The sequence below is a fragment of the Phyllostomus hastatus genome, unplaced genomic scaffold, assembly GCF_019186645.2.
Source record: "Phyllostomus hastatus isolate PE091 unplaced genomic scaffold, TTU_PhHast_1.1 phas_scaffold_78, whole genome shotgun sequence".
NCBI lineage: Eukaryota > Metazoa > Chordata > Mammalia > Chiroptera > Phyllostomidae > Phyllostomus > Phyllostomus hastatus.
The window spans coordinates 19,229,458-19,242,467 of record NW_025334041.1 but is presented as its reverse complement, the minus strand read 5'-3'; the positions used below and the strand labels follow the sequence as shown (position 1 = coordinate 19,242,467).

Sequence of the window (13,010 nt, the reverse complement as noted above, 5' to 3'; positions counted from 1 at the left end):
CCAATCAGGTAATGGCAGATTTTCCCAATGCTTAGTTGAGGGTTTAATTAAGGGGGATCCTGAGACCCTATACTTGTTTTGCATAGAATTAATGTGAACAGATTTAATTTGGGGTACAAGTTAACATTTCCTCCCCAAAGATTCTTTAAAAAAAAACAATACTACTATTTTAGCATGTATGCCTTACAGATAAAAATCTTGGTTACTGATACATTATAAAGTCTTACACAAGTCAAGGAGTGGGTAAAGAAGAAATTTCAAATTTATAGTATAAGAATAAGTGAAAACTATCTGTAAGGTTTAGAAACTATGAGCATTTAAGAATATATCACTGACTGGTAAATACAACAAAATGAGTAATTTGTGGTCAGCATAAACCAGCTAAATTCTTGAAATGGACAACTAACTTCACATGTATTCCTCAGCCCACAGTTACTGCAAAATGGGGGTTCGGGCTTCTAAGTTTGTTCTCAACCTGGAGAAGTGCAGAAATTTCCCTGGAGTCTTTTCACTTATCTTCCATCTGTTTCCTGGAATCTCAAGGGTTAGAGCAAGTTCTAAAGCTTTATCATATGTAAGAGCTGGGTGATTAATATATCAGTCCTGGCCTCACCTCTCATTGAAACAGTTATCCGGCTTGAGATAATTATTTTGCCTCTGATTTTTTAAACTTGAAGGTAAATGGCTATTTATTTTCATTGTCATATGTCTCTCTTTTTATTGGGAAAATTTCAAGTATATAGAAAAGTTGAAAAAATAATACAAGTATTTGTAAACACTTCACAGCTATATGTGCCTGAGGTCTGTCCAGAAAGTATCCAGCCATGCAACATGAAAAATAGTGACATTTATTGACCAAGATACAAGATACAAGAAACATACATAGGACAATGACACTTCAGTTCCCTTCAAAGTAGGCACCGTGGGACCTCACACAGTTCTCTCAGCATCATTAGCAAGTGTAGCACAATGGTCCTTCTGCTCTGGTAGCAGAAGCCACAGAACAAATTTTGCCATGACACATTTCATGCCAAGATCCTGCATCAGAATCTCGGATGCAGTAGATCGTGGAATCCCCAGGTCAGCTTCTAGTTCTCACACTTGGTCTACGATCTTTGTGGATTGCAGCCAGTACCCGCTCAACATTCTCAGGTGTTCTGCTTGTTGCAGGCCTTCCAGAACATGGATCACTTTCCACAGATCCTCGACCATCTCTGAAGCATTTGTGTCACACTTTTATTTGTGCTTCATTCATTGCATCGTCCTGAAAGCCTTCTGAATTATCTGATAGTTTCTGCAGAAGAACATTCAAGCTTAACACAAAATTTGATGCAGATTCATTGCTCTACTCATTTTGTTGTAGTTTTGATTTAGATTTTATTGTATTTTTTCCATTACCATTTCTTTAGTCTCCTCATATCCCCTCCCCCAGCAATCACCACACTGTTGTCCATGTCCATGAGTCCTCTTTCCTTTTTGCTCAATCCTTCCACCCACTCACCTCCCACCCCCACTAGCTGTTGTCATGCTCTCCATCTGAGTCTGTCCCCGTTTTTCTTGTTAGTTCAGTCCATTATTTAAATTCCACATTTGAGTGAAATTATGGTGGTTGTCTTTTTCTGACTGGCTTATTTCATTTAGCATAATGTTCTCCAGGCATGTTGAATGCGATGGCCACACAGTACAGTACACATGCTCAGTCAAAAGTGTCTGCCACCCACACTGACTAGTACAGTAAAGTCATCAATGTTCATGCACGTGCATTCCAGTCCACTCTCCTTGACTGCCCGGTTACATCGATGTCATGCAAACCATTCTTGTCATATTAACAATGGCTGGATTTTTTTCTGGACAATCCTGGTATGTATACATATATGTATGTGTGTGTGTGTGTGTGTGTGTGTGTGTGTGTGTGTGTGTATATATATATATATATATATATATATATATATATATATATTCTAGACTATTTTTAAATTAAATGTATTGGCGTGACACTGGCCAATAGGGTTATATAGGTTTCATTTGTACATTTCTATGATACATCATTTGTATATTGCATTGTGTGCCCACCACCCAGAGTCAAATCATATTCCGTCTCCATATACTTGAACCCCTTTACTCTTCATTCTCCCCTACCCCCTTCCCTCTGGTAATCAGCATACTGTTGTTTGTGTCTGTGAGTTTCAGTTTTATATCCCACATAAGTGACCATTTTTAGTAAGTGCCAACATCAAGATATTTCACACTTAAATGTTGGCAAGCATGCATTTCCTGAAAATAAACATTTTTCTTTTATATGACCACAATATAATTATTATGCCTAAAAATCCTGATACCCAGGCCACAAGCGTTATCAAGTAAATCAAAATCTCTGGAAGCCATCAGTATTTTTTATAGCTCCCAGGTGATTACAATGTATAATAAAAGTTGAGAACCACTGTTTACAGATTAAATTTAAGTTAAACATTTTCAAGCAGAATACATTTTTAGTTTTTAATAAGTATAAGAATGTGCTAGTCTTTTAAAGTTAACATCTAAATTATAGATTTTAAGTTGGTGTCATAATAATTTACATTTCCTAAAGTTTTTCTTATTATGTTTATATTTCTTTAATAAAATATATTTGATCTTTATTTCAGTTTCTTCTATATCATGATTGAAAATGTATAAAATATGTATTGTTATGTTATATCAACACATATGTATTGATATACATATGTATACATATTTCAATACATATGTATTGATATGTATTGTTATATATCCCAAATATATATATATATCTAAAACTAAATGACTTTTAACAAAAATTTTATTCATGTATATGTTGTTTGATAAAATATTTAACAAATCACTTAATCATAGCATGTGAAACATAAAGTTTCTTCATAATATTTTCTATAATCACATTTCACATTTATAAGAATTAAAGGTCCAGCAAGCAAAAGTCAAGATCTAAGCCTAATACCTGTTGATATTTTGATAGATTAGGTTCTCTCTTGTGTTAAAAACCTTTGTTTCTTATAACAAAGCAAAAATAAAAATAATTTTGTCTAATAACAAATTATTTCTACATTTTTATTGTAGTTTCCTTCTTTTTTTTTAAGATTTTATTCATCCATTTTTAGAGAGGGAAGGGAGGGAGAAAGAGAGAGAGAGAAACATCAATGTGCAGTTGCTGGGGGCCGGGCCTGCAACCCAGGCATGTGCCCTGACTGGGAATTGAACCTGTGACACTTTGGTTCGCAGCTCGCGCTCAATCCACTGAGCTACGCCAGCCAGGATGTAGTTTCCTTCTTAATGTTAAGATTTGCATTAGCCTAAAATATTCCTAAAATTCCTCAACGCCTATTAATTGCTTTTCTTTTGGCTCCTGACTGTAACATTGTTATAGAATATCCAAGAAAGAAGGCAGGAAGCATTTAGAAATAGCACTTAGATATGTATGTCTGTTCTTTAGGATTAGAGTCAAAGCAAGCAGTGTGTAAACTGATTAAAGAAATGAATCACACCAGTCAGTGTGAGATAAATTATATAATTTTGACTGGACTGGAAGGCACAAGACCTGAATTCTAGGCTGTCATGAGCAAGGCACCTTATCGTTCTGGGCCTGAGGTGTCTCATTTATTAAATGAAGGGCATAGCTGCGCTTAAGATCCCCAGACTTTTCCAGTTCATGGCACTCTTGGTGTCGTAGTAATTTTTCATGGTGTTGCATGCTGAGAGAAAACACTAACAATTCCACTTATTAACTAGTTATGTGCAAACTTATTATGTATGTCTATTCTAACAACTTAGTAGCTATTAAAGAAATAATACACATACATTTTCTTTAAAAAATTTACTTCATTCCTAATAGGTTGTGCATGTCTGGTGCGCACTTTATAACTTCTTAGACTCTGGAATTGGACTGGAAACCAATCCCCTCATTTCCTGCCCTTGTGTTTTATAGCAGCAACTTACACAAACCCAGCTTCACAAAGGTATGATGGCATCAAAAGGAATGAGTATGACTTAATGTTGAGGTTCTGAACTACCCAGAGCTAATGGCTGCCATGGAGTCCAACTGATGTCCCTGGGTTGGCCTTGAAATTTTTAAATATCCCATGATAATGCCCCTTTGGGTTTGTTGTGGTGTCCTTGAGGAACCTCAGTATACAGTCTGTAAGCTCTCTAAAATATTTACTGTGCCCTGGCCTGCTGGCTCACTTGGTTGAAGCATCATCCCATACCCCAAAAGGTTGCAGGTTCACTCCCTGGTCTGTGTACACACCTCGGTTGTGGGTTAGATTCCCAGTTGGGGCATGAACAGGAGGCAACCAATCTATGTTTCTCTCTCATATCAATGTCTCTCTCTCTCAAATCAATAAAAACATATCCTTATGTGAGGTTTAAAGAAATTATTAAAATAATAAAATATTTGCTGTAACTATAATGTGTGTTCTAAGATGTAAAAGCAGAATATGAGTGAAATAGATCATTCTAAGGACCTGGGATAAGCAACTACAAGATTGAAGAGGAGATAAAAATTGTGATAAATGTTCTATCTGTATGGAATGCCCTTTCTTCCCCACTTCACCTACAAAATGCCTACCAATGCCTTAGAATTCAGCCCTAACCAAATTTACCTGTTATGTATGCTCAGAGTACTCATTTTCTAGCACTTAGCACAGTTGCAATTATACATTTATTTATATAACTACTTGATTAATTCTTGTATCTCCCATTGGAATGTAAGCTCCCAGAGGGTAGGAGTGTGTCCGATACCACCACTGTTCCCACAGTGCCTGGTATATTACAGGAACATGAACACATCACTGAATGGAATGAATGAATGCATGTACTATGACAGAATAAGTTTAGCATTCATTTTGATTACTTTATTCTGGAACAGCTGCTATTTATAATAGCATTCCTAAAACATTTCTTTTGCTCATGTATTTAGCAGAGGAAAGGACCCCATAAACAGACATACAGCTGCATCTGAAGCCTCAGAAAGTAATCTTGCCTTAACTGAATTAAAGGATGACATTGCTTTCGATAAGGTGGTCAGATATTCATAAATTCTGATAGGCAAATTCATTGTTACAAGAAAAGAACATGTTACTACATAAAAATTGCTAATAGAAAACTTAAATCCTTAGCAGTGACCACAAGTCACACTTTGCAACCCATGCTCTATAATGGTGATATTAGGAGTAGAGAGCAATAGTTTCCAGAAAGTGACAACTCATTCTTTTTTCTCTTTTTTTCTCTTAAATGACATTATACTAGAAAGAATGATTTTATTGACATAGTAAGCAAAAATGTTACGGGAACTTTATGGTATTGCTATTAAAATAAAATGAATTTTAAAAATATTATCGATATTCTGTTTTTATCTGGGCTATCCAAAGATCCATTACATAACTAAGTCTCGACTAAAACTAAGCAGGATATGGCTCCTGAGTAATGAAAATAACCATAAAGTCAAACAGAAAATAAGGATATGGAAGTAGGACAAAGCAAGATAGAAAGGGATTGTACCAAATCCCTGTAAGGTCAGCTCCTGGGATTCAGTACATTTAGTGTATCCTTTTCTGAAAAGGAAGTTTAAAGTACAGAGCCAATAAATTATGCTTTGACATGCATTTTTCACACCTACAGTTTCTATGTTAGAAGGAAATTATTTGTTCACACTTTATATACCTTTTAGATAGAATGGCTATGGATGTGAATACAGAGATGAAGACATGAAAGAGAAGGGAAAATAGAGATGGTTGAATCTATGGCCCTGGAATTGCTAATCCGTAAACGACAAACTGCTCTGCATGCACTGCCTTTGTTAGGCAGTTGCTCTATTTTTTTGCCCTAAACTGAGAGCTGGCTGTCTCTGAGGCTCTCATTTTCCTAGCATTTGGGAAATTCTCCAAAACGATGCCTAATTATTTTCCCTCATCACACATCGAGGATCTGGGTTATGTCCACCCAGTTCCCCGTTGCCACTTCCCAGGTGACTTTTACTCTGTAGTCTTGTAAAGTTGAAATATAAAACAAAACCATCAACCACAAAACACTCCTGTTTCTTTGTAGCTCATGCTGTAATACCCTTATCACATTTCCTTCATCTTTCTGACCCTACAGTACCTGCAGCCTGCTCCATTTCACCCACCTCCCTCCTTTTCTCCAGCTTTGACGGGCAGTGCTGCTCAAACTTCATGTACATTTGAATCATCTGGGAGGGCTTACTAACGCTTGACTCAGTAAGGGCACTGAGAGATCTTTATAACACGTATGAGAAGCTGTGGAACTCTGAAGGAGCAAGGCAGTAGATGAGCTATTTCTGCTATTCTGTAATCTACTATAATCCTAATCCCCTGTTTGTGCTTTGGCACCTATTGCTTCCTGTTTTTTCACATCCATGGTTCCTTTACAGGTCCTTTTCTTTCTCACCTGCAGCCAATCTCAATCTCTCTCAACTGCTTAACCATTATCCCTTAAGAAACAAAACAAACAAACAAGCAAGTTAACTCTTTACGCCCCCTAGCTACCATCCTAGGTTTCTCTCTTTCACAGCCAAACTTCAAAACAAAACAAAATAAAATGTGTTTGCCAATGTCATTTCTTCTCCAATCTGAATTGCAGGTCCATTAGTCCACCAACATTGTGTTCACAAAAGTCACCAATGACCCCATGTTGAGAAGTCAGAAAAGACATTTTCAGTGCTCATTTTATTTGAACAGTATTTGTTAACCACTCCTAGCATTTCTCTACCTTGTGGTCTGTGACAGATAATCCCTTTGTTCCCCTCTTAGCATTCTAGCAACTCTTTCCTCAGTCAGTTTTGCAGGACCTCCATCTCCTATCCAGCTATTAGATATTACATATTAAAGTTCTTCAGGACCCTGTCCTTTCTTTCTAGTATACATTCACACCCTGTAACCTCCATGCTCTGGCCACCTAAATGCAAATGACTCCTGAATTTGTCTCCAGTTTATATATCTTCTTTGAGATACAAACCCAAATATCTTATGGCTTATTGACATCTTCTATTAGATGTCTCAAATATACCTCGAGCCAAAGAAATCCAAAGCCAAGTTAAGAATCTCCCACCATTACATGCCATTACCATATAGCCAGATACAATCCATACAACTCTTATGGTTTTGCCTCATCTTCTTTCCTCACTCTCATATATCCACTCCATCTTCCAATACCTACCAAATATCTTTGCATCTATTCCATTTTCTTCCTCTCCACAACCCCCTCCACAATAATTGCCATCTCTTGGCTGGGCTACTGCAGATGACTTCCTAAGGAGTACTCCATCCATTCCACTCTGCTCCTGCCTTTTTAATTTGCCCTACACCCAGATACGGTGTTATTTCTGAAACACAAATTTGACCCTTTGTGCCTTTCTCCCCTGAGCGTACTGAACTAACTGGCTGTAGTCCCTCATACCTGCTTGGATCCTTCCCCCAATAGGGACGTTGCTTGTACCGGCTCATTGGAGTTACCTCCCCAAATATCTCTTGATTTAATTAATGTGTAGAGGAGAAAATATCAGTTGGGGAACCCCTAATGGTATGGCATTTAGCTGGACAGGCTCTCTGATATTATTTAAAAATAAGGTGGAGGGGGATGGATTATGAACATTGCGAAGAACAAAACAGTATTTGCTAGAATATTTAGATACAAATGGCAAGGAGAGTTGAAGAGGATTCACAGGTTGATCTGGAGAATGGCAGAGCCAATGAAAAAGTTTCAGCTAAGGAAAATGATAACTTTAAGTTATTGATGAACTGAATTTGAGGTAACAATTTACTCGGTGGAAATGGCTTCAAGGCATTTTAAAATTTAGAAATGGGCCCTTGCTGGTGCGGCTCCGCTGGAGTGTCGCCCATAACCAGAAGGCTGCGGGTTCCATCCCGCTTCCATCCCGGTGGGGACACACGCCTCGGTTGCAGGTTTGATCCCCGTCTGGGTGCATCGGGTACATCCGGGAGGCGATCAGTCATGCTTCTCTCGCATCACTGTTTCTCTGTCTCCCTTCCATTTCCCTAAGAGCAATGAAAAAAAGAGGAATGGATATGGTGGGAGCTGTCCTCCATGTATCCTAACCTGTTTGCCCTTCTGCTCCTGACAAACAGACTCCTCTGTGCTCACTCTCGTGTTTAAGAGCACTGAGTCAGAAATTTTGGAGATATTTAAGATTTCTCTCTTCCTCTATTTCCTTATTCTTTTATATCGTCTATATTTTGCCTATTGTCCATCCTACCGCCACTTCCCCGGACTTACACCGGAGTTATTTCAATCCTAACCACGCTCTCTTCAACCAGCCTTGATACCCTGTTATCTAGTTTGCACTTTCTTCCACGTAACCTTTCCAAAACACCAGAATGTCACTTTCCTGCTAAATATCGTTAAAGGGCTTTCGTTGCCTACAAAATAAAATCTAGACCCTTTATCAAGGCTTTATGATTTGATCCTAAAATTCCTGAATGTCACTTCCAGTTCCTCCCGTTGGGCCGTACCAGACTATTTATTAGCCACAAACATCTCCTGCTTCCTTCCTTTCCATCTAATTGAAATCTGACTATAGAATAGCAATAGTTATTCTGGTTGGGGAAAAGATATTATCTAGTACAAAGACCAAAAAAAAAAAAAGCCAAGGAACCTCCTAGCTTTTAAATTCCTACTCTGATGTGGCTGTCTGAAGCCTTCCCCTCTAGGAAAGTGTGGAGTCGCGCTGGTTACCGGCCAGCTCACAGTAATTTTTAGCCGAAAGGTGAGTCACTGTCTCTCAGATAAGTGAAGTTAAGCTCCCTGTTTAGCATGTCTGTCCTTTAGATAGTCTAGCTACGAAGAGTTTGGCTACATATAATTTGTTGTCGCACCTCTTTAAGGGCTGGAACTGTGGCTACAGAATCCACCCCTTGACCTCAAGAAGATGGTTACTGCGAGGCGTCTTTACGTCTTTCGTCATCACGTGCCAGGAAGGCGGGGCCCTCAAGGGAGCTGATGGGGGCGGGCCCAAGTAGAAAGGGGCGGAGCTATAGGGACAGGGCGGGGCCAGAGACGGTCTGAGTGCTTTGGCAATTCAGCGGGTGCGCGCGGCGGCGCGGGTCATCGCCGGGAGGGTCCATTTGACGCTTGGTCCGGGAACGTCACCTGGACCACCAGCTCGGACTAGGGATAGCTACGTAGCCCAGCGGAAGCAGGTGGCACCGGTAGTGGCGGCCAGAGCCCGAGCTGCACGGGCGGGAAGCACCCAGGATTGGGGAAGCACCAGGAGTCGTCCAGCGGCGCCTCCCTTTCCCAAGGGGCCGCGGCGGCCGTCACGGGGCGCGGCACCACCGGGAGGGACCCAGGCCGGGCTTCCAAACGGGCAGCTCAGGCTCCTCCTCCCTGGCCGCCTCACCTGTGGGCCGCGCCGCGCCGCGCCGTCTCCGCCGGGGTGGACCGCACCTGCAACCACGCCTCGCTCACGGTCTCCGCCGGTCACCGCCCACCTCCCACCCCCTTCGGCGCCAGGACCCGGCAGCGCACCTGGAATCGCGGGGCTTTGGGAGCCGAGAGTCAGAGGTCCCGGCGTCTGCCCACCACCCGGGAGGACGCAGGTGGAGCGAGCGCAGCAGCTTCGTGAAATCCTGCGCCTGCTGCCGCCACCGTCGTTCCAGCAGCAGACGAGTCCCGGAGACCGGGCGGACGGTGCCTGCGCTTGGGAAGGAGGCGCCGGCGGCTGGGCACCATGAACGGCAGCAGTGCCAACATCACCTACGCAAGTCGCAAGCGGCGGAAACCCGTGCAGAAAACGTGAGTGTCCCGAGTCTTCGGCGCGGGGGCTGGGCGCTCAGGCACGCGGGTACGGGAGGAGTTCCCACCGCGTCCCCAATTGCTCGCGGTGTGGTGATTAGGTCCATTCCCAACACAGTGGAATCGAAATTCGGGGCCGGGTCGAGACAATCAAGCCTTGGATTTTTCAATTTTTAATCATTGCATTTTAAAAGTTGTCACCCAGCCCACACGCACGGTCTCACACCCCCACCCACTTGCAGCTGTTTTCTGTGGTCCTAATTTGTTGACAACCCCGGTGTGCCTGTGGGGCTGGTGGCTTAGATAACCTAAGCCCGTCTTGAAATCCCCTTCCACTCTTAATATCCTCTTAGGTTTGGTTGGAGGACGGTCCAAATTCTCTTTCCTGGCAGGGCGAAGTGTTCCAAAGAGCTAAACATGCGCCACCTGAGGAAGAGGGGCTGAGTGCCTCTGAAGGTATTTTTTGGTCTGGTGCAACTGGCTTTTTGTTGTGCTCTTATTTACTTATTTGGAAGCAATTTTGTAGTGTTCTAAGTGACCCTATCGGTAAAATGTATAGAGATGGCCGCAGGTATGAGTGTATGTAGTGCGCAAGGTACGGTGGGGGATTTGTTTTTTGAGCTGTCTTAATTAGGGAGCTTAGCACTTTTGCGGTGGTTTTAGGGTCTGTAAAGTAACAGATTTGAAACTGGGAATAAGTGAAATAGACATTTTCATTCTTGGTACCTTTCTCTAGTTCCCTTTTTCCCCTACTCCAAAGTTTTGTCAATGCTAATGGAGTGATTACAGATTTTCTTGTTTGTTTTGGTGGGATATTTGCATGAAATGGCAAATAACTTTAAAATGATTTTTTTCAGAAAAACAAATTCGTGTTTGAGACAGATTTACTTTTGTGAGTCAGCTGTATTCACGTGTTTATTTACAACTTATCTCTGAGTTAATTCACATTTTCATAAAGAGTTTTAAGAGCACATTAAATGTTCATTCAGAGCCAATCAGAAGTATGCATTCTGCCTAAAACTTAATTTCGGTCACAAACAGCATTTATATTTAAAACCACAAACTACTTTTAAAATCTCATTATTCTGGAGTTTTAATTTCCTTTTAGAATTTCAATTTGAAAATCATAGTTCTTCAGATCTAGACTTGGCATTAACCGAAGCTATTTATCTCTGTATAAATAGACTGATTAAAATTTGGAAGTATTATCCTGCAGGGTGGCTGACATTAGGAATACTGCCAAAATAGCATTTTCTGTTGTGGCAGTTCTGTGACATTGATTTGCAAACTTGCATTTTGTAGAGTGATTTTTTGATATTAGAATATATTTGTCTAGTTTGAATTTGTTCTTGATGGGTAAAATTGAGAGGCATCCCAAATGCCTGTTTTATGTATTTATTGTACATTTAGGGTGACTTATAATACAGGTGTCATGGGTTTTACGTGTATAGTCATAAAATTTGAAGATCTCCCTAATGGATTTTTAAGTTACTGAGTTTCTGTCAATGTGTTACATAACAACCTAGATGACTTTAAAAAAAAAAGTCAAGTGCCTTATTTTTGTATATATTAAAAAGTTTAACATTTTGGGCTTTAGCATTTTATTAAAGATCTGCCTTTTAAATGTATTGCATTTTCTCTTTATTTATGTAAGATGTGCTTTTTATTTTATCTTAATATTTTAACATACTTATTAATTCCTTGTGATACACTGTTGCTAAGGCATTTTCACATTACCCTTATTTTATTTTATTTAGTTAGCATAGATGTTTTTCAGCTCTTTTTTGAGCACCTTGCATTGCTTCTAGTCTCATAAATGCCTTAAAATATCACTATATTGCTCCATAAGAAAAGCCTAGTGCTGGCTAGCATTTACAGAATCACATGAAATTATTTATAAATTATTTTTACTGGATTGAAAAATTAGCTTTTTAATGCAGTTAATCAAAGTTCATTTTAGGAATGTAGCCATTAAACTTAACATTAAGTTTAATATGGATTTTTTTTAAGTTAAAGTACCCTTTGTAGCTGAGGTCTGATATATGCCAACAATGTCAGAAAAATACATCTTGTTTGAGCTGAAAATGCTATTGCGATTTAACATTGATCCTTTGAGTGAAAGCCATTTTATTTTACTTAAAGAGAAAATGTGGTGTAACATAAGTATAAGACTGTTGATAAGTTGCCCATTTATATATGCAGTTCTGTAAAGTTTTGGAATCAAGTATGACAGAATTTCAATCTGAACCTCTTCCCAACCTTCAATTGAATTAGTTAAGCAAGATAAACTCCCTCTAGTGGCAAGTCTAACATTGAAAATTATCTTTATTTCTAAGAAACACATTGTAAATGTGTTCATTTTACTCCCATTGAAGTTATGTTGTAGATAGTAGATGCTCAGTAACTGTTTCCTTCCTTTCTGAGGAATGGAAGTTAGGAAATTAAAGGATCCGGAGCCACCTTGCATGGGATCCGCGTTCCTTCCTACCTTCAGGACAACCTTTTCCTCAGAACCACAGGCATAGATTGTGCTGTAACTTTCCTTAAAATGTTGTTCCATACTTAACAACTCTGCTTAAACAAACAAAAAAAATTTTTATTTAAATCTTGTTCTTGTTTTGTTTTATTAGGAGATATTGGCATTTTTGTCAATTTGTAGAATTATGTTGTCTTGTGAAGATAGGTGAAAAGCGTGCCATTGAATTAAGTAGACTCTGTTTTTATCTCTACTGATAATAATTTTGGATATATTTTAGAAGTTTTATTAATAGAGAGTTAGTGGTATTTCATTGACCGTATTTCTAGTACGGGCTGTTGGCAAACAGTAGGTGCTGATAAATGACTCCTACCCTTAAAAGTGCTGTCAGCAGCAGTGACTGAGCCAGCCGTCAGGTGTCAGGACCGGAAATAACTTGTGAGCCTTAGCCGATTCTTTTCACTTTGTGAAAATACTCACAATGTTCATATAGTATAAAAGCATTGTTCTTACTACTTTTGCTAAGTTGCTCTTCATTCTATTTAAATCTCAGGAACCTCATTATATAAAACCTACTTAGTAGAATAAAAGTAGGCCGTGTTTTCCTGAAAATGTTTCATGTAAATGTAGTATCATACCATTTTGCAAATAGCCTGTAAAATAAAAGGATAATTTTTTTCAGTTACATAATTATTTCTACACCAAATAACTTTATTTAGGTAACTTGTACACAGTG

At 39.5% G+C, this 13,010-nt stretch overlaps 1 protein-coding gene across 1 annotated transcript in view; it reads left to right on the top strand.

Annotated features, from left to right (window-relative positions):
• Positions 1-9,665: 9,665 nt before the first annotated feature.
• The window catches only part of AHR (aryl hydrocarbon receptor), a 41,525-nt gene continuing 38,180 nt past the window's right edge, over positions 9,666-13,010 (top strand). The window contains exon 1 of the mRNA XM_045827536.1: positions 9,666-9,798. Coding sequence (XP_045683492.1) covers positions 9,734-9,798 — 65 coding nt within the window. The 5' untranslated portion in view covers positions 9,666-9,733. The remainder of the gene's footprint in view (positions 9,799-13,010) is intronic.